The 25750-nt window shown below is 43.5% G+C and overlaps 1 protein-coding gene across 2 annotated transcripts in view; it reads left to right on the plus strand.

Annotated features, from left to right (window-relative positions):
* TBXAS1 (thromboxane A synthase 1) overlaps positions 1 to 25242 on the plus strand; it is a 243912-nt gene extending 218670 nt beyond the window's left edge. For both annotated transcript variants that reach the window (XM_082778122.1, XM_082778123.1), the window contains exons 11-14: positions 15106 to 15194; positions 17642 to 17779; positions 20513 to 20675; positions 21303 to 25242. In XM_082778122.1, coding sequence (XP_082634248.1) covers positions 15106 to 15194; positions 17642 to 17779; positions 20513 to 20675; positions 21303 to 21377 — 465 coding nt within the window. In that variant the 3' untranslated portion in view covers positions 21378 to 25242. The remainder of the gene's footprint in view (positions 1 to 15105; positions 15195 to 17641; positions 17780 to 20512; positions 20676 to 21302) is intronic.
* Positions 25243 to 25750: the final 508 nt, after the last annotated feature.

Below are 25750 nucleotides of genomic sequence, written 5' to 3' on the forward strand. Positions count from 1 at the left end.
TGTCCCCAGTAAGCACATTCTTAAAAACTGCATTGCAACAAACATCGTGTCCTGAAAAGAGATTCCCGTCTCTTGAAATCCAGAAGCCCTGTGAAGAGGTACAGAAAGTTAAATGTACAGCACAAAACCATGAGAAATCCCTTGCTGTTCTTCTGATCCTGACTGTGCTCTTCTGGAAGGCAGTTTGCCTAAATCTGATCCGGTCGGTTATGTTTGCTACTGCCATGTCTGCTATTAGAGATCCCAGGCAATGCGGCATGAGATGTAGGGCAGGTAGAGGGAAGATTGATCCTTCTTCTACTAAAAGTCTCAGGAAATACACAAAGGTTTTTCACTCTTGTGCTGCTCTGCTGCAGGCGTTTTGTGAGAACAGCAGTGCTTTTTTTTGTTGGTATTTTGGCAAAGCACTTCCATGAGCATGGCTGCCCGTGGAAGACATCTGTTTAAGTTCCTAAGCCGGGAGAGCAAGCAGATCTGGGCAAACGTTTGGGGCCACATTTTTCCAGCAGGTTCACTTAGGTTATGTACACGTGATGGCGGGGATGAGTTACAGATGCCCAGAGCAGGTCTGGCCGGGGCTTTCAGCTGAAATGTGCGCTTCGTGTCCAGCGCATGGGAAGGAGACCGCATTCCTGGGGAGCTCTTTTGAGGAGTGCTAAGTAAACAATAAATCTCTCCACAATGGAATTTATTCTGAGAGAATTATCCAGGGTTAAAAAAAATACTCTGTGGCTTTCAGCTCTTATCTTTGTTTACCATATCGCCAAGGACAGTGACCTGCCTTTGTGCCCCGATCCTGAACTGTCAGCAAGAGAGACGGGAAGTGCTGCCTTCTCTATAGGCTCAGCACATGGGCTTAATGAGAAGAATAACATCTTAGCAGTGGTGGTTGTTTTTGCTCGCTTCGGTTTATTCCCTTTTGTTGTCTTCCTCCCGCAAACCTAGGTAATCTCAGAGAAAGGCCTTTGTGCCAAATTTCTGCGGTCTGTAGTTTGGTGACCTTCAGATATTTAAACATGATTAAGACCAAGTCGAGCCGACAAAAGAGCCTATATCCTTTTCATTTCCCACTGAGCCGAGCACGCTGTGTGCTGTCTGGAGCCCGCTCACATGCGGCACTGAGCACCAGCCATCCCTCAGCTCCAGCGAGGAGCAAGCACACCAGCACCGAGCAGGAGCTCGGGCTCCCCTTGTTACTGTGGTAACGCTGGGATCGCCGAAAGCCCCGCTGCTCGTGGGGCACCTGATTAATAACTCCCCTTAATGAAATAAGAAATGCGTGATGGAAAAAATAATCAAATAGAGGAGCCCCGTCCAGGCTGCAGCAGAGCGCTGGTGGTACTGCAGGTGGTGGAGCAGCATCCCCACAGCATCATCTCAGCTTTTGGGGAACATAACACATGAGAGGACAGTGAGCCTGTCTTTGGCAAGGGCTTCTGCACCCCAATGTGCAGCTCCCCTGCATGGCTCCCTCTTCCTAATTTGAGAGGGCAGAGGTGTGGGGAGCAGGGAGCATCCTCATGTCTGTTTTGGACCCAAGAGTGTCATAGATAGACCTTGATAGCAGATCCCCTAAACTTCAAATTACAACATTTTTTTTTTTTTCCAAAAAAAATGTAGGAAAACAGTGAGTTTCTTTACCTCCAGTGTTGTGCTGTGTGGGTGAGTGTATGCATGCCCATTGCCACTTTTTTACCCCAGTAAATGTGCATCATAAAGGAAAGCTTTAATGGGGGATTAAGTTCACTTCTTTATTTACATAGAAGGAATGTATAAAATTTCTGTCCTTGTAGTCTGTCTGCAATTTTCAAGATTTCAAGATCTGTTCACAATTTACCCTTGTTAAATATTATATCAGGGTTAACAGCCAAGACTCAACTTACCCATGACATAAATATTTTTTTAAAAAGCGGTGGAGTTGTTGTTAGTACTCTGTAATGGCCAGGCTTTGAACAGAAGCTTTGTATATTGCCTTCATCTGAGCATGCCAGCAGTTTCCACAACATCTCCTGATTACGGTTTACCAGTCTTATTAAAAACGCTGGAGGAGAGGAAGTGGCTTTCCCAAATCTGCTTGGAAAGCTGTGTCAGGACTTGACCTCCTGACTGCAAGCCCTGTGGCTTCGCCTCACAACTGTTCCTCCCCGCGCTCCTCCTGCCCTCGCAATTATGTGCCTGGAATCTGACCGTGAATTGCCAGTGTCACACTGGTATCAGCTGGTGAGAAACAAAGTCTTTTGTTAATTTGTTTCTGCCTTGCAGATGTTTTTTCTCTTCTGGTTATAAGAAGATGCGGTGGTGATATGGCACCGAACTCCTTCCCTGGCTACGTACATGCGCTGTCAGCACAATATTTGTAATATCCTGGCCATCTCAATATCCATCTCTCGGGGTAGAGATGAGACAAGACTCCATTATAAGGAACACAAAAGGGATTTTTCTCTCAATCCCACTGGAAGCAGAAAGCAATCTATAGTCTTTCCTGGCTCTTCAGCTCCTAGCCTGTGTAGTACCAAGGAGCAAAAGTGGTGACGTGCATATGTGGAATGCAGAAAAAAAAGTATTCCCACAGCCTGACCTAGATAAATAGGACTTGGAATGAATTTTCTGACTTCACAGCACCAACACTTCAGATCTTCTGAGATTTAAAGATCGGATATTTTTTTTAGTCCTTCTCTTACCATTTCAAATTGATGGATGTGTTACAGAAAATACACATGCATACATGTGTGCGCACATGAAGAGAGGCCAAAAGTTCTAATACCGATCTCTTTCGCAGCACCATAATGTGAAAGGCATCGGAGGAGATGTGTTAGGAAAAGCAGTGGGTATGGACAAAAGTGCAAGATGCTCTGGCTCTTCTGAGCTGCATTGCAAATGCCTTGGGAGCTAACGGAGGGAAAACAGCGTGGTTGCTCTAAGTTAGGTGACAGAAGGCAGGACCAAGTATGCAAGAGGTGCAAAAGAGAGCCGTATCCACTTGCAGTTTTTCCCAGTGCTTTTCCTACAAGAGGTATAGCTCCAGCAGAGTATGATCCCAAGTAACCTGCTTTTCAATGTCTTGTCCATCCAAATTCTTCCGTCCAAACCTTTATTATTTTTTGCAGGGTTCATCATAGATATCGTATGAGTGGGACTCCCATGATGTTACATGGTGTCACTTAAACTAGAGAGGCAAAGTTTGGATAGCAGCAGTGTGCTGATGGCTTTGTGATTATCTGCTTGCTCACTAGAAAAAATTGTACGTTTCTATACACACATGGAAGCCAAAGAAATAATAAGCACCCTTCATCAGTCACATAGTCTCTATTTATATATCAAGCTAGGTGCAGGAAGCATAAAGTCCTGGTTTTTTCTCTTTCTTTTTTCCTTGCTGATTTTCATTTTTGACTTTTTAATTAAATTTCTTCATTTACACTCACACAGCTGTCTGGGCTTCAGCCATAGATAAGTGGATCTGTGTGTGACAGCAGCAACCCAAATTTATCTGTTTTTTCCCCCTCTCCCCCTCACTTCCTGCCTACACCATCCCCCCGTCTCATACCCAGCAGAAAAGAAATGCTATATATAGCTTCAGCACAGTTCCCCCCCCACCCCCCAATTACTTTGTCTGCATGTTTCAGTTTCATTCGGTGTCAAGCTTTACCAAGGTACCAAGTTTGGCATTTTCTGAGGAGGTTGGATGCTTAATCTGCGAGGCCCTTCTCACAGTAACCCCCCCAAAACGCATGCTATAAAACCACGGGCGTTGTGAGGGGCAGCATACAGCAGGGATCAGCTCATGCTTGTGCAATGCTTATTCACGTGAAGTTCCTGCTCCTGTAGACTTCTTTTTTTAAACGGTCTGTGTGGCTCGAGCTGAGCACTCGCAGCAGATGGCCAAAGGGCAGGCAGGGATGGCCCATGGTGCTCTATAAATGGAGTATTACCGGCGTCCTGCGACTGCACTGCAAGCCTCTGGGTTTTGTATTCTCTTGAACCACTCAGTACTGAAGTCAGGTGTATAACCAGACTTCATCTTTAGACATTAAAACAAAACAAAACCAAAACAAAAAGGAAAACAAACAAACAAGAAAACTCTTCTAACCCTGATTGTTGAAAAGGTAAGGCTGAAAACATGAATCCTGGTTCAGAAGCCAGAAGGCAAGTGAAGTTCAAAATATTATTATTTGCTGTAAATCTCATGTTTTTCAACCAGTTTCCAAGTACATTGGGGCCTAGCTCATAATGTCTGAGCAATCAGGGTTGATGGTATTCTGAGTGTGCCTGGCTGCTCTCGTGTGTGTGACAGGGCCTTTACAGAAAAAGCCTACAGCTGTGCTCCATCTTTGTACTCTCAGAAAATCCCTCCCCCCAAATTAGCCCATCTATAGGCATCCATAGATCTTCCTGTCAAAACTCATGCTAAAAGAGGGCGAAGGATACAGTGTTTTATTAGGAATTTTATATGGGCAAAATTGTTAGTGAACCCCCTGCAGACTGCTATGGCTTTTGGACTCTTCTGGCTTAAAAGTGCTCTTTTATGCCGAGTGGTTCAGCAACACCTCACTTTGTGGGGGTCACCTTTGAGTCTCAGTGCCCTCTGGATCAAGTAGCCCTCACCTGGGGCTGTCTCACATCCAGGTGGGTACCCCCGTGTTGGCTGGGCTCTGCTGGGTCTCCACACTGCACCCCCGAGCTTTTGCAACATGCTGCAGGGTAGAGCTTTGAACAAAAAAAAAAAAAAAAAAAAAAAGAGGAAGAAAAGATAAAATGCCAAGTCTTAAAGCAGCATGTCCATAAGAGAAATGACAGCAGAGAAGTGAGGTGTGGGGTATGGTAAAAATAACGGTTTCCTTGGAAATACGGCTAGGTAAATGAGCAAGTTGGCCAGGGACTGAGAGAGGAAAGATCAGGTTCAAGGAGCAAAAATATCCTTGCGAAGCCAGAAAGAGAGAAGAGCAATTGGTCTTCACACCAGGATCGTTATGGGACTGTGAAGTAATAAATAAATAAAGGCCAAAGCAGCTTACTCATAAAGCAGAAGAAATCGTGAGCAATACTTTCCGTTTGCCTTCCCTGTAAAGCCTTATATCATCCTAAAATGTGCTAGAAATGACCTTGTTCAGATTACAAATGAATTCTGTATTTCCTCACTACTGACCCTGTGATTTCATCCTGCAGCTCTTGGAGTTGTTTTTCTCATCCCTTGCTTACACGCACTCAGCGGTGACTCTGCGCGCTCAGAGGGCTCCCTACCAGCAGCAGCACGCAGCGCTCCCCAGAAAAGTTGCACTTTGCAGGCTCCATCCTCAGCTGGTGCAAATTGGTGCAGTTCCACTGGCTGTGGGCTTCAGGTCTGTGCTAAAGGAGACCACGAGGGATGTGGCTTCCTGAACCGAATGCTGTTCTTTGTAATCTCTTTTCCAATATGCATCTTTAAACATTAGCAAGACCCGGGGCTTGATTTCTCTTCTTGACTTCTGTTTTATTTTTATGGACCTCTAAGGTACTGATAATTGCAGAATAACTCCAGATTTTAAAAATCCATCTTTGTTTTTACTTGCTGGGATTAAGGACAGGAAAGCTGTCCTGGGGGAGGCCTTGCTGGAGTTCGTCACTGTCCTTTTCTTGATTGGAAACGTTCCCACGATTTGGGTACAGATTGAGTGTCATTACAAAGATCCAGTTGGCCCTCAAATAACCTACTGTGCCTATCAGTGTAATCAGGACCAAGTCATTGTGTAAAGTAAATCATAAACAGATGGACAGCCGTGCCATGCTGCTCTACAAAGGCTAGAGGAAAGCAAAGACACAAAACGGCGCCAGAACATGACACCATGATGGCTTCACTAAAATCTGAGCGTGAACAGGCTTAGGGAAATTTCTGCGTTCCCAGATGGAGAAGAGAGAGAGCAAGGGGAGAAAGAGAGAGAAATCCTTGACTAGGCGTCTGCCAGGATTCGTTGCAGACAGCTTTATCTGAGTATCTAGAGGGGCTTGTCATAGGATAGTGTCGTGGTAGCTGTGCACCAGTGCTTGCAGCCAGCTCCCCACTGAGCTGGGGGTCGTGGGTTTTGGACTGGCTTCTAGATTTTTTAAAAGGATCCTCTTCGTATGTTGGAGATAAAAGACACAAAAACTGTTCTAAGTGCCATCAAGTTTTTTTTCTCCATACCCATTGTAAATTGCTTTGTTAAACCCATGGCAGTCAGCACTTTCCAGAGGGAGCAGAAGACAAAAAGTTGTTGTTTAGCTTTGGTCAGAAAATAAGTTTTCCGCTTTTATTTTCTCCATTTTGGGGATTTTCAGCTAGAATGTGAGAAGTTTCAACAGGAGCAGACTTTTCCCTCATATCTTGTAAAAAGGACATATGCTAAAATTTAGAGTTAGGACTGGATGTGGCACAAGAGACATCTCCAGTCAAGAAATAAGGCAGAAAGAGGGAGTAGCAGAACACACGGCCTGCTTAAGAAAGAGAGCCAGTCTTTGCTAGCACTGTCTGGATAGGGAGAAAAGGGAGGTGGAGGTAAAGAGTTGCCACACAGACTAGACTTAACTGTGCCCCTCTGCTCCAAGGTTCCCTGTGGCCCATCAGTTTTAACTCATGTGTTAAAAAATAGTTTCTCCCTTTGGCTCTGATCCTTTGCTATGGGGATAGTAAGGTGAGAAGGGCTCAGCTGTTACCTGAATTAGGTAGGAGGTGCAGGAGACTACAACTAGGAACTGGAACTTTGGCACCTGAAAAGCTGCTTTACTCGCTGCACTTTTGGTGCCATCGGTTTCTCAAGGACAAGCTAAGCCCTGAATTACGATCTCAGCAGCTAAAAACAAACAAAGCTCCTTTTTGTTGGAAGTTGTATTTGAATGCCACGCTACAGATTTCTTTCTTTTTTGGTCATTTTAAGCCTAGGCATTCAGAGCAGCATTTGCCTGCTTGCTCACAGGAGTCACGTTGAGGCTGAAAATAATCAGGCTACTTACGCAGGCTGGCGTTGGTGTGTGCTCGATTCTTAAGGCTGGAAATTGTTGGCCTCAGTCTTCAGCATTTCTGCTGGCCCCCTGTGTACATGGAGGGAGTATTTACCAGGAGCACCTCACACATGCGTTTGGAAGATGACCAACTAATTAATGCTTGCTAAACGCTTCGCGAGCCTCGGGGGAAAAGCAACTATGGAAAGGCAAAGTTTTATTATTGTTGTACTGCACTTAATGTACATAAAATGTTTTCAAGGCATCAGGCACTACATAAATGTTGTATGGTATTAAAACTGACCTGCCCTTGTCAGAGCAAATAATAATTACACTGAGTGATGGGAGAATCTTGCAGTTTCTTTGCCATGAATGTTTGCCTGTTTACTAATTCAGAAAAGGTCTCCTCCAGCAACTGCTGAAGCCAATGACTTAAGCAGCCACTGGCGCAAGCCCATATTTAAGTATCTGCAGCAGGGCGAATTACCGGAGTAATTTATTTTGCGTAAAGCTCTGCTCTCCTTGCAGGTCGAACTGTGCTCTCTAGGGCATGTTTCCCCAAACTGCATGCTTGGGCCTGAGTCATCTCTCAGTCCGTAAGGCTGCCAAGCACACGAGGCCATAGAGATGAAGAACAACTGATGAGGACCTCGCTACTTAGCCCATGTGATAGCCTCTATTTGCAGCATGAAAATTCATGGTGATGTCTTTTAATATAAACATAACATGAGGAAATGAACATTTGATTAAACTAAACACACGGACCTTTTATATACGAGGCCCTAATTTAAAGCACTGTCACCTCTATACAGAAAATACCAGCTGGAGCAGGAATGATTAAATTAAATCATCTGGCTCTTATGTGATACCATGAATGTCTGCTGAGAGAGAAAAAAAATCCCTCCTCTTTATTCCTGTAGATCTGCAGCAACCACCAAGGGACACTTCTATAGCAGGAAGGATTAAATCTTGCACGAACTTCAGTGCTTAATGTGCTTTGGACTGGTGACATGCCCTTCGGACAGACCTACCCCAGTTTTATAATTCTCTTTCTCAGCCTGTTGGGCCTCTGGCAGTCCTTTCTCCTGTTTAATTTCCTCCTTGCCTCCCTCCCACTGGGATACTTCACCATTCAGAATTTCTGCCACCCAAGTAGAAATTTTGATTGTGTCAGACAAGTGTAGAGAGAGACTTTGGAGTCTCAGTGGGCTGAGGCAAACGGAGGGAGAGAACCAGGGGGCATTTTGTGGGGATGAGTGCTCTCTAAGGAGACGAGAAATGGGCAACCCCCGTGCCCTGAGTGGCCACAGATTTTAACACAGCCACAATTAGCCAAATAGCTGGAGTTGGGCACTGGCTGCATACAGGTAGGGAAGCACTTCTGGAGAGGAGCTATTCATCCCCACAAAACTTAAGAGTTAAAAAAAAAAAAAAAAAAAAAAAAAAAAGAGCTCTAGTCACCTGTTGAGGCTATTTGTGTATGAAAAGTTTCCTTGCTGGGCACTATCAACACCTTGGGACCTGTGCACTTGTTCGTGGCACTGCAGAGCCCACGATACCCATTCTCAATCCCAGGCATTTGCTCATTTTTCCCTAAGGGCGCCCACTTCTCTTGGCACAGGAATCTGGGACTAACTGGGACTGACAAATTCACAAAACCAACGTTGACACACATTTGTTTTCTCCTGTCTTTTAGTTTGTAGCTTGCCATATAAAGGATTTTCTTCTTTTCCTGCTTTTTTTGTCAGATCTTCTACCTGATGGCACTCATTCTGTTCTTGCTGATCACCATGTGTCAGTAGTAATGTAGGTGGAAACAAATTTTTGACTGTTTTGGTTACAGATTTGTGTTTATCTGTTTGGTTTTGGGACACTTTTCAGTTTCAGGAAATATTTTTATCTCACAGAAGTTTCCTTGCAAACAGTGATGCTACGAAGACCTTGTTTTAGCACCACAAAAGCTACTGGAGTTAGTGCAGGTCTGTCTTCTGTCAGAAGCTGAAGTCTTTGATTCAAAAAGCAAAACAGCATTACAGAAAGTTGACATTGGTGCAACCTTATACTTTCTGGCTCTTTCCCCAGCACTGTTGGGTGCGTACTTAGAACCACATTTTCCTTCCCCTTACATTGATACAACCCCAGGGAGCTGTGTGGATTTGCACCAAAGTACCAGAGGGAATTTGGCTGCACGGCCTGTGTGTAATGTGGTTATCGGCGTGTAAGTAGTGCGCCAAGTTTTCCCTCCACCTCTGAACTTGGCCTCTGAATTGGCACCTGCCTCTGCATGTGCTCCTGTGAATTGCATGGCGATGGACCAGGAGACACAAGGGGGGGATGAAGGAAGCCTCCAAGAGGAGAACCTGAAAGGTGGAGATAGAGGAGGCATGAGGGTGTATGACAGGTGGTTTGAAAAAGAAGCTGTGATACTAAATTTGTTTGGCAGGCATGGTCTTTAGGAGGGGCTGGGGGGTGTTTGCTTGATGAGATGCACTGAGTGCTGGAAGTTTGAGTGCTGTTGCTACTTGGGAAGTTCCTCAGCGAGCAAAGTAATGCTCCCAACCCCAATGAGCCATCAGTGCCCCACGTCCACCAAAGGTGGGCAAAAGCCCTCGTGTTGTATTTCCATTTGAATGGCACACCAGGCAGATGAGAGAGATAACAGGCAACCCACATGGAACAAAGAAATAAAGGGAGAGCTTGGGAGTACATACTTTGGATTGCCTTTATTTTCCGGGGAGAGAGGTATGAGGGGCTTGAGCTGAGGATTTACTTTAATGTTTATTTGGGAGAGAGTGGTGAGAAATTACAAACCTGCTGGTGAGATTTTAGCACTACCAAGACGTGCTGTAAGAATTTGAGAGGAGAGGTGCTAGGCAGCTCAGGAAGCCTCTTGTTGTTGCATCTTACTCTGCTTAGATGAGGCTTGTCCTATTTTTACTTCCTACTCCTTGTTCTCAGTTCTGTAATCAAGAACTAAATATTTTTCCAGAAAAAAAAAAAAAAAAATTCATCTGTAGCCCTCTGGCATTGGCCAGTGGACACTTGCAGGTTTTAGATAAACCCCTGTGTACCTTAAAGCAGTGTCTTCAAGCAACAAATGTGCTGCTTCTGCCCTGCCCTGCCCTCTGGGGCAAGTGGGACTCAGGAGCTGTGGGGTCCCTTTTCCCTAGCAGCAAGGGCTGCTCCTGCCTGGTGCCATGCCTCAGGGTGACATCTCATTTGGTAGATAGCAGAGAGAAATTTTGCAACAGGTATTGCATGATGACTGCTCTAAGCATTTTTTATTTTTATTTCTTTTTTTTTTTTTTTTAGTATTTGATCCAAGTTCTGAGGATGAAGCCAAGAAATTTTAGGTGGTCACGTTTGCCCCTGTTTCACTGCCTTTGTGGGGAGTTTGGTGCTTACGGTTATTCCAGCGCGTTGTTGTGGAAATGGTAAAACTTGAGGCGAGCTTCCCTTAGGCGACTTATAGATAGGCAAGTGTTGCACCACCCCACCCTGTTTTTCATTGATCTGTATCTTGAGCCTGTTGTGTCTCTAACCTTTCCTGTCATGATAGGGTTGCTAGAAAGGCTGCCATGGGGCAACCCTAACTCGACACTTGCATTTCTCCCCGCTCTCCCAGGCTGAGCGGGGCATGCGGGCCGTCTCTCGCTTAGTGGATTAGCCGCTCCTAGCAGTGACCAAAGGAAGGTCAAAACCCCAGGCAAATTCTTTGATCTGTCAGCAGCTTTTGATCCATTTGATCAAAAAACGTTGCTGACCCGTTTGTGAATACTGACTATGTCTATGGGCTGAATAGCTCTTGGAATTTGGGCGGCGGGTGGGTGAGAGTCACGGGGGACGATGCTGGCTCGTTGTTGACTCACCCCCTCCTATCCTGTTGCCTTCCCAAGTCTACATTTGGGGGAGGGCCGATGTAGGCTGTGTAGCTCGACGTGTACAGATAACTCATGGATCTGCATCTGCACCCAGGCAGATGTACGTGTCAGCTCTCTGACACGGGTGTTGTCGCAGTCACACCTGCCCGCGAGGCGTTTGATTGAGATCTGCAACTTCCCAGAAACCGCAGCTGGTTCAGCCCCGGCCCCGTGACTCAGCAGCGCTGGTTGTGAGCAATGTGGTCTCTGCAGCCTTCGCTGCTTCCAAATCGATTTCAGGTGCACGTCACACTCTGTCAGCTACATACAATTTTCTCTGATTTTTTTTCATTTTTGGCTGCTGAGCACCGCCAGACCATGACCAATAGGATAAGTGGAAATCTTTTATTCGCTGATGTGTGCTTGGATTACCATTCCCCAAACAGAGGTGGTAGGGGAGGATCTGTGCCTCACTCGACAGCTACTTGGGGAAAAAGTTCGTATCTTGTCTTAAACTGTCGCTGAAGATGGGTTCATGCTGGACGTTGTATGGAAGCAACCGAGGTGCAGGCATATGTTCCCTTCTGCTGACTTGGCTGTGGCATTGGTAACCACAGCCAGCAAAGAGGAGCGAGCAACTGGGAACAGTAACATCTCAAACTGCAGCAGAAAGATTGGCCAGACCTCTCCTGTCAGCACTTTGATTCCCTTGGTGTTCATTGAGGAATTAAAAGTTAGCTGAGGGTGGTGGCAAAAAATAGGTTTGCCAGCCTAGAAAATGTTAAAGCCAAAACTGAAAAGCAGAGGTGGATCTGAAGGCAGTTATCTCCCTTGGAATTTATATGGGGATTAAATCATGCATCATCCTTGTAGCACGTAGGGAATTTTGTAATCACTGCTGGTATTTCACTGCAGGGTGCTCTGCGGGGTCAAGAATTAATTTCCCACCTTTTCTGGGGATTTGAGGCCTCGGATTTGCTGCCAGCCATAAAGGAGAGTTTGTTTGTGGCCAAACTAGACATTTCCTGGACTTCAGAAGTGAGCGAATAGTCTGGGGTGGGTGAGAGTGTCCCACCACACCTCTGGAAGTCAAACTGGGGAAACATGCACCAGAGAAATGCCACAAGATGTTACGTGGCTGCTTTACTTCCAAGTCAGCAGGAAGAGATACTACAGGGCTTTACAAAGCATACAACAAATGGCTGTGCAAAGCAGCGGCTGCAGAATGAAAATATAGGAAGTTTTATTACATGCAGCGTGGTGCCTCTTTCTCCCCCCACATCTCTACTTGTTACAGAAAGGAATCTCTTAATGAAAATACACCCGATCCTGAGTAAAAGCCAATGTAGAAATGTTTTTTTTTGAAAGGGGTTAAAGTGGCAACTTTACACAGCAACACCCCCTCACCACAGCAAACCTGCCAGCATTTGAAAGATATAAATAGGGACATTTAGGGAGAAAAGCACATTTAAGTTCCTTTGAAATGTGCTTGGCTAAAGGAATATTTTGAAGAAAGGGAGTGGAAAAACAAATGGAAAATATTTTCTTTGATAGGGAAAAAAAAAAAAAAAAAGCAGCAGCAGCAAACTGTCCTTCCCAAACAGGGATACGTGGCTGGTGTGTACTTTACGCAGCCCTGGGTCAGACCTTGCAAACAACTACTAAATTAAGTCCGGCTACTTTGATGTTAAAAGCATGGAAGTGTCAATAATTAAGCTGCATCAGATGTAGGAAATGACTGATGTGTCTGCCATGCCCACGATAGCAGAGTTCACTGCGCTGCCATTTGACTGACCCCTTTTTCTTTATGCAAGCAAAAGGAATTTTCTTCCAAGGAAAATCAGCTGGTTTTGCACCTTTGCTTTGTTTTCTAAACTGCTAATCCCCGCAAGGTATAGAAGCTATTTGAAAGAGCAAATCAAAGCTCCCATAATTTAGTGTTATATTATTTGTTGATGTATGGTTTGATTTAGTGGCTACTTATTATATCAGGTTACCGTATAATTATCTTAATTATTGACTCCAGAAGTAAGTAGAGGGATTATGAGAGAGACAGGAAGGACCAGTGGAGAGCGCATGGCTCAGGGAATCAAGCATATCATGGTGTGATCTTGGCTGCAGCACTCCTTCCCTCTGAGCCTGAGCTCTTTCCTCAGCCAGCCCATCCATGAGATGGGCAGGGAGAGCAGGGACAGGGCTGAGGTGGTGACTCAGGATTCAGAGAGATGCAGGAGAAAAAGAAGAGGGGAAGGGTCTGAAAGAAAGATGTAAAATTAGCTGGGGGGAAAAAAAGAATACACACCCCAGCGTGCATTTGCGTCAAAGCCTGGAGTGCCTACACTGTCACGAAGAAAGGTAGCTTTGCCATGAAAGCCTGAATGTTGAGTCTGATCATGGGTCACTTCCAGCCTCTGCTACTGAGATCCTGAGCGACCCTGGACATGGCAGGTAGCCTCTGAACCGCAGGTCCCTTTCCACAAAACACGTCTGATAAAACTCATCCTCCTGTCTCTGGTTTTATATAAATTATTGGGGCACAGCGTTCAGCCCTGGTTCTCATGGCATTGCTGCCATTTGTGTGTTTTAGTCTCCCAGTCCTTTGTCTGATAACCATCGACCTAAGCCAAAGGTTTGAGTTAATAGGCATTGCTGCAGTATAAAAATAACACTGAAAGGCTGTCAGAGTAGTCATACTTCCTGTATTGATAATATCTGACATATACTGACAAAATGCTTCATATATTGACAAGCTGAGTTGCATCTTTTTTTTTTTTTTCCTTTTCTTTTTTTTTTTCCTTTTCTTTTTTTTTTTTTTTCCATATGAGAGGCGCAGACACACTGGTTCTGCTCAGCATGTGCAAATTATTTTCTCTGTTTTTGCTTTTCCTCTCCTGAGCCGAAAAAAAAAGAAAAAAAAAAATGGGGATAATAGAATGTATCTATTTCCTTCCTCGAAAAGATCAGTTAATGTGAAATGGTGCATGGTGGCTTAGTTCTGAATAAGTGGGATACCCTAATCCAGCAAGGTATCCTCGCTCTATTGTACGCCTTTTCTGCATACCATCTGGAGTTGTTCTCTGCTTAGTATTTGCAGTATGTACCATATGTTTTTGCATGAAAATTCAATAAAATATGCATTATACATGAAAAGTGCTGTAGTAAATAAAGGAAGGATGGAATCCAGTCCCCTTTGTGAACGGCAGGGGCCCCAAATCTTCATAAAAGGTTTAGTCTAGTCTGACGTCTGTGCTTTTCTCCAATTTACTCCGTGTCAGTCCTTAGGAGATGCTCTAATTTAAAACAAAACTCCGCTCTCCTGACGAGGTTATTAGATGTACTTTGGCTGCCCTCTGCTGAGAGCGCTGAATAATGACGGCGAAAATGTCCTTTTTCCGAGGAAGGCAACAGGGACGAATTATCCCTGCATCTGTGAGCTGAGGTGGCATTGCTGCTCCCGGTCGCCCTCGGTTTGCTGTCTCCTGTCGCCTGTTTGCTGCCTGTCCAAGGGCAAAGCCTTCTGAGCTGCACTGCTCTTTGGGTTTTGGTGCTCACTACTCCTTGTTGTGGGCCGAGAAGTTTTGTAGTCTCATGGAAAATGTGGGCTCCAGCATTGCACCCCAAGCAAAACGAAGCACTGTCCCACAAGGGATGTCCACGGGAAGGGACAGCCTTCACCACTGCAGTCTTGCCGGGCGGGATTTGAGCTGCCCTCATGCCCCACTACCTGGCAGAGCAATTTGCCTCTGTGTACCATTCCTTATCGGCTGCCGGGTGTCCCAGTGCCATCTCCCACCCCTCCACAGACCTCACGGCACTCTAGCACTTTGCTTGAGTGCTGGGAAGGGGCAAAGGGTTGGCTCCAACATCGACAAGGAATAACCAATTTGCTGTTTCTTACAAAGGAAGCGCTCCCGGTCTGCCATGCTCCTGGCCTTGGGAAGGAACCAGTGTCCAGTGCGGATTTCAGTGCATGAATAAAACAATATCACTGCTGGAGCTATTAATGCTCCCTGCAATGCCCTATTTAAAATACTTTCTAGCAAGTTGATTTATTATTATATCTTCAGCTGGGCTGCACACCAAAGTGTTTTGATGATGAAAGGAATGTTATACACACATTTAATTACTGCCCACAGTTTTGTATAATTTTATCATTTACTGTTTTAGATGAGACATCGAGTTCTTCTACAGGAAAAATGCCCAGTAAAAATAGATGATTTAAAAGCTAATCTGAGATGAGTTTGGCACTTAAATGTGAGAAAATGTAATTGTTCCTTTCTTCCTGCCTTTTCAGATGGTCCCTGATTATCAAAATGTACAAGAGCTCCCTTATCTGGACATGGTGATTGCAGAGACATTGCGCATGTATCCACCTGCATTCAGGTACTTTTTTTATTCCCCTCCACATTCCACTGGGTATATCCCTAGCTAAATAAAATGGAAATCTGCTGTTGGAAGACCAGTGTGCCCTTGATCTCTGTGCCAACATCAATACTGCTTGTGCATTTGAAAGATATAAAGTGGCCTATTGCAGGAAAACTGGCTAATCCTAGTATTTCAAAAGTAACTTTTTTATGACAGATTGGCCAAGATTGCTTTCTCAACATTCTTCACATCCCCCAAGATTGGAGGATGGAGCCATTCTGCAGCAGGACTGGCCTGAGAAAGCCAGATGCTGCTGCTTTTTCAGAGACAGGGAGCAAAGAACTACCCTGGCCTCTTGGCTGGTGGTTAAGTTACCCACTATTCATTAAGGCCCTGGTTTGGAAGGTTTGCACATTCAGAAAGCTCAACTCTATTTTACATCTCTGTTTGACTTGGACCCATACTGTTTTGCACTAGTACTGTGTTATAATAATATCACTAAGCTAATGGCTACATCCATTAAATTTTGAAAGTTTTGTCCCAATCCACCCAAGAGTAAGTTTATTAAGTTATATTGGTGAGCTGAAAGGAAAGTGTGAAAGAACTTATAAGCTGTATGATTGTCAAATTTCCAAGTTGTCATAAGCATAAATATAAATGTTAAGAGTGGAACTTTTCAAAGCAGTTAGCCAGTTTTGCTGCTTCTTGTGAAGCCAGGGGGAATTTCAGAGGACTGGAAAAGAGCCAAAGCTGAGCTTACTGTGACAGCCTTTGAAAAACTTGCCCCACAATTGCAAACACCTTAAAATAAAAAAGTTTAACATCATGTTCTCTTTTATGCATCGATAAAGATTGCAAGTTAAGTTGTTTTTTTTTTTTTTTATATATATATATATATTTTATATGGACATTGACAGGGTTGCTCAGAGAGTAAATATCAAAGATACTTGCTCCTAGATGAGGTGACTGGGCTTTATTATGTTATATGTGGTATACCAGTGAAAATTGTTTCACTTGTTAAAGCATCAGCAGTCTTTGAGTTTCAGGTGAAACATAGGAAAAGAATCAATGTCTGTCAGGTGGGAAACAAAATGAGAATGGAGCAAAGTAGTTCCGAATTTCTGCAGGCATTGGTGGTGGTGTTTATTGGTTTGGCTTTTACTCTGAGGGATGTGCAATGGGTAGGACAGCCCTTTTAGCCCAATTAGCAACTTCTAAAGTTGCTAATTGCCTATGACAAGGATAATGCTGTATTCTGAAGAAAATTCAGTAGCAGCCAAGCATGCTATAAAATGAGATTCTTTTAAAAATTAATTTACTAGCCAGAGAATTTTCTTCCACAAAACTAATGTTTCCACTGTCACCAAATTCATGTAAGGATGAGAAAGATGGCTTGTCAATGTGTTCCTTAACATGTCAGAATTTTGTTCCAGGTCTGGAGTCTCTGCTATTTATTTGTCTACGAGAAAGAGAGAAACTGGGTGACAGTGAGGAAAGAATGTGTTTCTATAATAACACTCGACTGACAGCCCTGAAACTGAAATCTTCATTCAACTTTTTAGGCTCAGTGCAGGGAGCAGCAAAGGGAGCCCCTGTGCTCCCAGCTGGTGCTGGGCAATAGCTGCCAGCTGAGCGAGCCCACAGCTGCCTGCAGCCAGGCTGGGGTCTGCAGTGACCACCCAAGCTCCGAAAGATCCCTATCAGGATCTATCCCTGCACACATGCACACCCACACGGCATTTTTACAGGGTTTACAGACCCAAGCTCGGCTGCAGCCAGGCTGCTTGTCTCAGTCTTGTCACAGTAAGGTCCCTAAGGACAGTCCCACTCCATCACCTGCCACCACAGGGTGGGAGGAAACTGGACAGTTATGTTGCTGACGTCTCGCCTGTCCTTGATGAGTGAGCTGCAGGCTTTCAATGGTTTGTGAATTGGCTGTATTTCTGTAGCAGCAGCAGAGCACTTAACCCTAGCATTAAAACTGTCCCTTGCTAAGTTTCAGGTGCAGTCCCAGAGTGAGGGAGCCTCTCAAATAAAACTCAAAAACTGTGTTTGATATAACTTTTCCTGAAGGCAAAACAGTATAGTCTTTCTGCCTGTTATTAGCGATGACTGACGCATTTCATCTGCAATTTTCATAAGAAATAGGTTCTTAAGCTGACTTTAACAGCAAAATTGCAGTTCAACAGTTAATGTTTCTGAAAATAATAAGCAGCCAGAAATTACTGTGAAAAGGACAAAAGTTAGCTAGCTGCACTGGGGATATGTGTTTATAGGTAGTTGGAGATGATAGTAATCTGCGAAGACACTAACACCAGTAATGGTTGCTGTATTTATATACTGGGAAAGTTTTACTCCCTAAACTGCAAAGTCAGTCCAACTGAAGAGATTGACTTTTATGGTTCCTTCCTGCTGTGTCTTCACATTTATTAATCATCTGGGATATATGACACTTGCTGTTGCAGGTTCACTCGGGAAGCTGCTAAGGACTGTGTAGTGCTGGGACAGCATATTCCAGCCGGGGCTGTCATTGAAACCGCAGTTGGACATCTCCACCACAACCCCGAGTTCTGGCCAGAGCCAGAGAAGTTCATTCCTGAGAGGTACGTGCTGTAATGCTTTCAATTCTTAAGCTGCAGGCCTTGTTAGGACTGTTTGAGACCAAAGGCCTGCCTTAAATGCTATTTCACACATCAGGGTGGGCGCAGTACTCCAGCCTGTCCAGTGGAGGCACCAGGTACTGCTGCTCCTTCACAGCCACAATCTTCCCAAATTCACCTAAAGCAGTATCTTCCTCAAGAGGAGTGCAGTTTAATTTAGATCATAAAATATTTTCTTTCAACCAAATCAGACAACTGGTAATAGTGGTGCATCCTAGAGAGAGTACAAAGTCTGGTCAACAGTTGAAACAGGACTTATGTTTTTAGATGTTTCCCAATCAGATGCTGCAAATAGTGTCACTTCTGGATGTAGAAGTTCTGTAGGAAGACAGTCTATTTACTGGCATGCAGCTATGCAGGAAACTCGTACAGTGCCTGGCTGATTTAGAGCAGCCTTTTCACCTCAGATCTTGTTATGGTTTGGATGTGCTGTGAGCAGGGAACCTATCCCATCTCCCACTGGGAATTTTCTCTCTGTCCTTAAGCTAGGATCCTGGTTTCTTAGCTGTGCTTGGCAAGACGTATTTTCACATGGAACATTTATTATCTTCAGCTGCAGGGACCCCTGTCAAGTTGTGTTTGTGTTACCTTCCCCTACTCTACAGTTCCTGCATTGAGCTTATGGGGAAGGCCCACAGAGCTTTAGCTGATGTGGTGCTATGTGAAAGCACAATTTTGTTTTATAAGCAGCTTTATTTTAACCTGTTTTATGGACAGCTGTATTTTAAGATACCACTGTGTTGAAAAGTCTGCTAAGAAAAAAAATTATGCTCTGCAAATGACTGAGCATGATACGTGGCAGTCCAGAACCATCCTCGCCAGCAGGTAAACCCATGTGTTTTAGGTGTTACACACAGTGGATTCCTTCTGGAGCAAATTTTGGTATATGCTATACCAGGCACCTTAAGTCATGAAGAAGAGTAATGTCAGGGTTATAGATGCTCAGACCATTTTTTTATTTTTTATTTTTTTTTTTTTTTTTTGAGGAGGAATCTTAGCAATAACTGGAAGTCTAGGTGTTTTTTGTTTGTTTGTTTTGAGCTAAGTTTATCTAGAAATGCTGTCTTAACTTTTATTCAACACCTTAACAGTAGTATGAACGTGCATTATGGGGTAAAATGGTGGCTGCAGTCCCATTGACTCATACAGTGCTGTACGTAATGAATCTGAGATAAATTCCCTTTGGAAATTTCCCTGAGGAATGAAGCATAATTACTAACACCCTCCCCAGCTTATATCAGTTGGTAATGTTAGTAAGAATTATAAAATAAGAGCTTAACAAATAATAAATTAGTTCTGCTATGGTCATTTTTCCCCCTAATATTTCTTTTTGAAATCTGCCTCAGGAATAATACAAGGCAGGCTTTAAATTTACCAGAATGATATATGAGGGTGAGCAAGGCAAGAATCACATTAACCCATTTGCATGGAAGTATCCATGGAGTAGTATACAAATCTGATTTAGGTACCTAAGCATGGAGATAGGGTTAGCAGAAATATGCAGTGTTATTTTTTTCAAGATCTCAGAATTGCCTGTATTACTTCACATCTCTAACTACTTCAAGAGTTCTTTGGGCCTTGGAAGTCTAAAGTTCTTGCAAACAGTATGCAAGTGGGCAAAAGATTTTCAAGAATGCCTGTAGAACCTTTATCTGCATGCAGAACTGGACAAGTAGTTCTCTACTACCAGAACAGCTTCAAACACCCTGTGAGCTGGGAGGACTATGTAGATTTCCAGGGCAATGCCACCACTGTGAAGGTTTGCTTGTGTTAAGGAACTTTTCTTATCGGTGACTCATTGTGGGCCAGGGTAGAGCCTCACCTTGTTGATTATTTGCTGACCCTAATAAATTACACTGATTCAAGCACACTCTGTACAGTATACATCCATCTTTGTAGATGTCAGCAAACAGAATTTACCTTTTTCCTTTCAACCACTATTCAAATAGTAGTTTCTTGTGGAAAAAAATAACCTAATTTCTAATGGATTTATATAATATTTTAGAGCTACCTAGTTGATGCATGCAAACTGTCATGTTAATCCAAGTAGACTGAGGTACTTCAGCTCTAAAAACAGAAGGGTCTGCAATTTCAGTGCTTCCCAGCTGGTAACCTGGTCTCTTTGGGCCAAGAGCAGAAAGAAGAGCTGCAATGAATCATAACAACGGTCTTCTATGGCCTGTCCAATCCCATGAGATGATTTCATCATCCCTTGCAAACTTCAAAGAGAAATCAGGAAGGCTAAAACCAATTCCCATTGGTTTGCTTCTGCATTGCACAGCAGGGAAACACTTGCTAATCCTACATAGTTTGCATTCCAGTCTGTTGGCTTCCTCTTACCTGTAATCTCTCCCTGAAACATGCACAGGTCTACACATCTAGTGTGTAATTCATTGAATGAAGGCATTTCATTGAAGACAGGTAGCAAGTAGTACTGACTGTCAAGTAGTACTAATGTCCTCTCCTGGAATCACCAGCTGAAAAAGGCTGATGTCCATAAGCCAGTTATCAGTTGACTTAAGGGCATCAGCCCATCAGTACATAATCTGTCAATAGTCCCATTGGTCTGTCCATTAAGAGCAATACAAATAACCACTTCTGAGATGTGAATAAAATAACATAGAATCAGGAGTGAAAAACATTTCTTGAACTGGTTTCTACCTCTTCACCTTCTAGGTTTACAGAGGAGGCCAAGAAGGAACAACATCCCTTTGCATATCTGCCCTTTGGGGCAGGACCCCGTGGCTGTATTGGCATGAAGATGGGTTTACTGGAGACCAAAATGACTCTGCTAAGGGTTTTGCAGAAGTTTCGATTTAAGATCTGCCCAGAGACCGAGGTTTGTATGTGCAGAGGCTTAAAAGCCTTACTTGTCAACCTCAGTGGGTTGGCAGTGTGTCCTAGACAGGACAACTGACTTGTCTTTATGGCTTTCTCTTCATTAGAGAGAACCGCTAGAGCCAATTCCATAATAAGGAGGGACAAGAGACCTGGACTGCATGTTTTAATCAAAATGTGTTTGCCCTTATGATTTTTGCAATAAAACAAAAGTTACACACCTCTGTCTTGGCAGGGAGCAGTGTAGCAACACTGCAGTCAAAATCCATTGATTTATATGGGGTGAGGATAGGTGTACATCTTTCCTAGGATCTTAGCACTTTAGTATACACCAATTACTATATATACTGCACCTGCCACTTACTCAGCAGCTTGAGAGTTTACAGAGTTAATTTCTTTCTGTTCAGATCTACAATATACCTGGGCGACTACTGCCTCAGCCTCTGGCTATAAATTCTATTTAATATTATACTACCACAGCTGACTGTAAAACAAGCACTTTACAGCTTCTACAGTAATACTGGTATGAATTGGTCCCCTAGCAAAAATGGCTGTCTGTATGTGGGGCTGTTATGTACACATAAACTAGTACATACCATTGTACATAAGATGTTCTTTTGCCTTTCAGATTCCTTTGCAACTGAAATCGAAAGCCACGCTTGGACCAAAAAATGGAGTCTACATTACACTAGAATCTCGCTAAAAGAAAATTTACATCCTGAAACCTCTTGGGATAGAACCCCTTGTTTAGTGACTCACTGGGTATAATTATTTTTCGAAACCCCAATGACGGGTAGGAGCCTAAGTCCCACAGCAGGTGCTGTCTGACTGACCTCCTATGGGAGAGCTTCAAATCACTTTTTAAAACGAGGTCTGGGCTTCACAGTCACTTGGTGGTTTTCAAATTGCTGTGAATAGTGTATGTAAAGAAGCAAGCCACTCTCACTAGCTTTTCTACATTACACTTCCTTTCACTCATCTGTAAGAGGCTTTCTCAATGCTCAAATTCAGTGAACAGAGCAGGTGTTAAGTGTACACTAGATTTACGATAGGTTTTAATTACCATTCATTATCTGACACATTCTACTGATGCACTTATAAATCCCTACTCCAGAAAAAGCCCAAGAGACATCACAGTTATAGCAGAAGAGCTGAAATTCAGTGCATTGGATTTTATCCTGAACTGTGCTGAGAATCAAAGCTGAGTCTCCTGCACACCTAACCTCTCCTTATGTCTGTAAAGTGGAAAGAGCAGCACCTTCTTCATGCTTTTGAAATGTTTTGATATACACTTAAATTAAAAATTTGCACTTAGCACGTTTCATCGACATGACTGAAAAGGAGTGAAGAATTCCCCTGTTTGCCAGTTAAGTTCCAGCAACCAAGACCAAAGAAATGAGATGGTAGCCATTTTGCTGGTTACTGAACTGATGTTGGAAAGGTGGAGGAAAATAAGATACGAATTTAAAGGAAGTGGGAGGACTGGGGAAGGTTTAAGGGCAATCAGAAGATGTTGGTATAATGTCTGCTTCACTGCTGTGAGGCCTTTCTTTTCCAAGCATTGTGGCTGACACCATTGACTAGCTCATTGACTCAAGGATATTAACAGTGCTGCAAGCACTAAAGCCAATGTCCAGGGAGTGGGATCCAGGACGATCAGTCTCAGCAGCTCTTTTGACTTATGTGACTCTGGAGCAGGTCATGTCCCAAGTGCCTCACTCCACTCAGGTGGGATTACCAGTTGCTACAGCAACGGATCAATTCAAGCTGTATGGCTGTGCACATCATTTTCACAGCCAGAGCAGCAGTATGCTTCCTGTCTTCACATTCCCCCCATGCTCTTTCCTGCTCCTCTACAAACCCATTCAATCACCACACAACTCATAGGGCACCATACAACAGTGACTGATAGACTTGAAAACTTCAGGGAAGTTTTCAGCAAGAAAACAAAACCGTTATAGGAGATGATCTCAATTTGAGGGTCTTTTTTTTTTTTTTTTTTTTTTTAGGCATTGGTTTGTTTTTAATTTTTATAAACAAACAAACAAAAAATATCTTCTGGAATTGTAAGGATAAGGAAGCACCTTTCAGTTCCTTACAAGTGTTGATCTGCCTGTTGATATACTCTGCTAGAGGTTTCCTTAAGTACAGCATGTCTCTTGGTGGGATGCACAGAGAAGTGCCATGGCAGCAGTGGGAAGAGACTGACTGCTCAGCTTCTCTGCAAGGATTGCTGGAAGGAGCCATCTGTTCACTGATCCCTAGCTGTAGTTTCTCTCCAGCAAGCACCTTTTGCTGCCTTCTTCCCACATGCTGCCTTAACGCTGATCAAATTACTGTATCTTGCTCTTGGAAGGCGTTGTCTTTTTCTTTCATGGGATTTCTTTTTTTTTTTCATCAGAACTGTAGAGGTAGCAGTGAAGTACTAACATGGCATTCATGGATTTGTTCCTGTTTCCAAGGAGCATCCCTGTCATGATAAACAGAAGTGCCCAATTACAGACAGTGATTATATGGATTAGTGATGGAGTGACTGCTAGTTGTAAAGCAACAAGATGTATATATTCTAATTTCTACATGTTATTCATCACTTTTTCCTCTTGAAAATGGTGTGCTGACAGCTGATTTTCTGGCCACCTTATATATACAAATGGCAAAAAGTTGGATGATCCGTGCCTAAAAACTTCCTACCTACCTGACTGAGCAGAAAGCTCATGCCAAAGTCTAAATAACTCAGCCATTAAAGACTTGTTCATCTCCTCATTTTTTTTTTATTTTTTTTTTTTAACTGTCTTTTTTCTGTATGTAAATTATCAGGTCTTTGTGTGCTTCATTTTGGAATGATTACTGCAACCTAAATGAAACTGGTGTGTGCTTTTTTATGGGCTTTTCTTATCTGAACAGAAGTTATCTTGCCTTCTCATCTGAATCTTGTTTGTACTCTCAGTATTTATCTGAGACAGTGCCACTCATGTAGAGTAGCTGAACAACTCATGTTTCTGGGGCTGAACAGAATGCTATCGTCTTGAATGCCATGCTGACTCCGCTGGGAAAAAAAAAAACAAAAAAAAAAAACTGTTCTGCCATGGCCACAATTGTGCATCACATTTTACAGGCTCAGAAATTGCACTGAGAGTCTTTCCCAACTACTTCTAAGTTGAACTCAGACAGTACTCATGCAAATAAACTCACTTGAGTGTGAGCTAAAGTCATTATTTTCCAGCTCCCCTGCAAAAGTTTTGGTTACATTCTCAAAAAGGGAACAAGACCAAACTGTAGAGGCTAGGCTGTAAAGGAAGGAGTATCTGTTTTCACCCGTCAATCTGTAGCAGAGGAAATATTTTTTTTTGCATCTGTAAGTCAAGGCAGATTTCTGAAAGTACGTCATCCCTTGTTCTACACGCAGGCCTAGCGAGACAGCTAGAGAAGACAGACAGAGAACAGGATGCCAGCTTTCCAGAAATACAGCAAGAGCCCCAAACCATTTCTTCCTCTTAAACAACAGCTGCTGATACAGCCACCAGACACTGCACAGTCTTCCGTTTTACTAGGATACTTAATGATGCTGGGCCTCTCCCAGGCTGTGTGGGCTCAGCAACATGCCTAAGGAAAGAGTTGTGTTGAGGGAACAGCCCTGCTCTGGTCCCCTGGAAGCGCTGGCAAAAAGCGAGACAGGAGACTGACAGCAGTGCTCCAAAAAGGAACTGGTAACAGAGTAGTAATCACAGGGTGTTTGCAACCTTATATACCATGGTCCCAAAGTGATCCTCAGCAGATTTGGCTCTAGAATTTAATAACAATAATACATATATATATATATACACATATATTTAAAAGGTACATTTATGATTGCAACATCAAAACATAACCTTGTATCCTAAAGTTAGGGAGAGTTAGCATTTCTGGTACAAAAATGCTTCTTTCTAAGAACAGCAGTTCATTCTGGGGAGGAATAAGGAAAGTGGTTTAAAATAATTTCTCGCCTCAGAAACAGTAAGTGTGTTGTCTTGCATTGCTGAGCTGTGGGCATGTTTAAAATCGGGCATGTCTGTTCTACAAATGGGTCCTAGTCAGTCTCTGACATGATATGAAGCAAAGGCTGCTTGGTAATGGAAAGCTTCTATTAAAAACATCTTCTGGGACTTTGCAATCATTACTGAAATCTGTTGGTATAAAATAGTATTTTTAATGAGACTGCTGAGATGATGGAAAACCTTTACAGTTTTGTACTTCAGTATCCTTGGAAAAAGTCAGGTATTACAAATTATTATGCTGGATTGATTGCAAATGTGAGTGCTCTATTCTAAATTGGCATAAAACTGCTGCATTTCCTCTGTATGTGACACTTTCTTAAATGACCAACTTCTCATTTCCTTTTGTTAAATGATGTTTCCATCTTAGACACAGCTTCACCTACTATCAGAGCCTTCTGTGCAATTACAATAGTAAATATGCCAAAAGAATCTCAGACTGACTTATGAGCTCTTTATTTCATTGCTTGGTTCACACTGGCCCTGCTCTGATGTCTGATCAGTCCCTAAGAAGTTCGCTCCCAGCACTGCTGGGTGCTGTGCTGTGTCCAAGGCGGGATGCAGGTTTCCCTCCATTGCTAGGATTTTTGCAAGTAGAGCTGAGTCTGTGACTAGACCAGCCTGGGACATGACAGGGAGTTATTTAGGAGCCAGCTGGACGTGGTCTGTAAAGCCTACCGCCTGGTAAAATGAGTGAGTACCAATAACTGTGGGTATGAAACAGTGAAATGAGTAAGTACCAATCACCCTGGCTGTGTAAGTCATCCCTCCTGGATTTTGTGTTGGAAAAAGCACACCTAGGAAAGCAGTATCTCCACAACTCTCACTTGCCCTTCAGCTCAGAGGCAGCTTTGAGCAATGGTTTCTAAGAGGTGAATGTGGGTGCAAGTCCTCTCCAAGCCATGCAGCACTGAACACACTACCCCAGCTGGTGTCAGCCACTGAAGCTCCCTTCATCCACCACCCCTGCTGCAGGTGTCGCGACTGGCTGGTGCGCTGCCACTCCTTTGGTACCGCCACTGGTAGACAGGACTTTGACTACCAC

The sequence above is a fragment of the Aythya marila genome (genome assembly GCF_965140915.1).
Source record: "Aythya marila genome assembly, chromosome: 1".
Lineage (NCBI taxonomy): Eukaryota > Metazoa > Chordata > Aves > Anseriformes > Anatidae > Aythya > Aythya marila.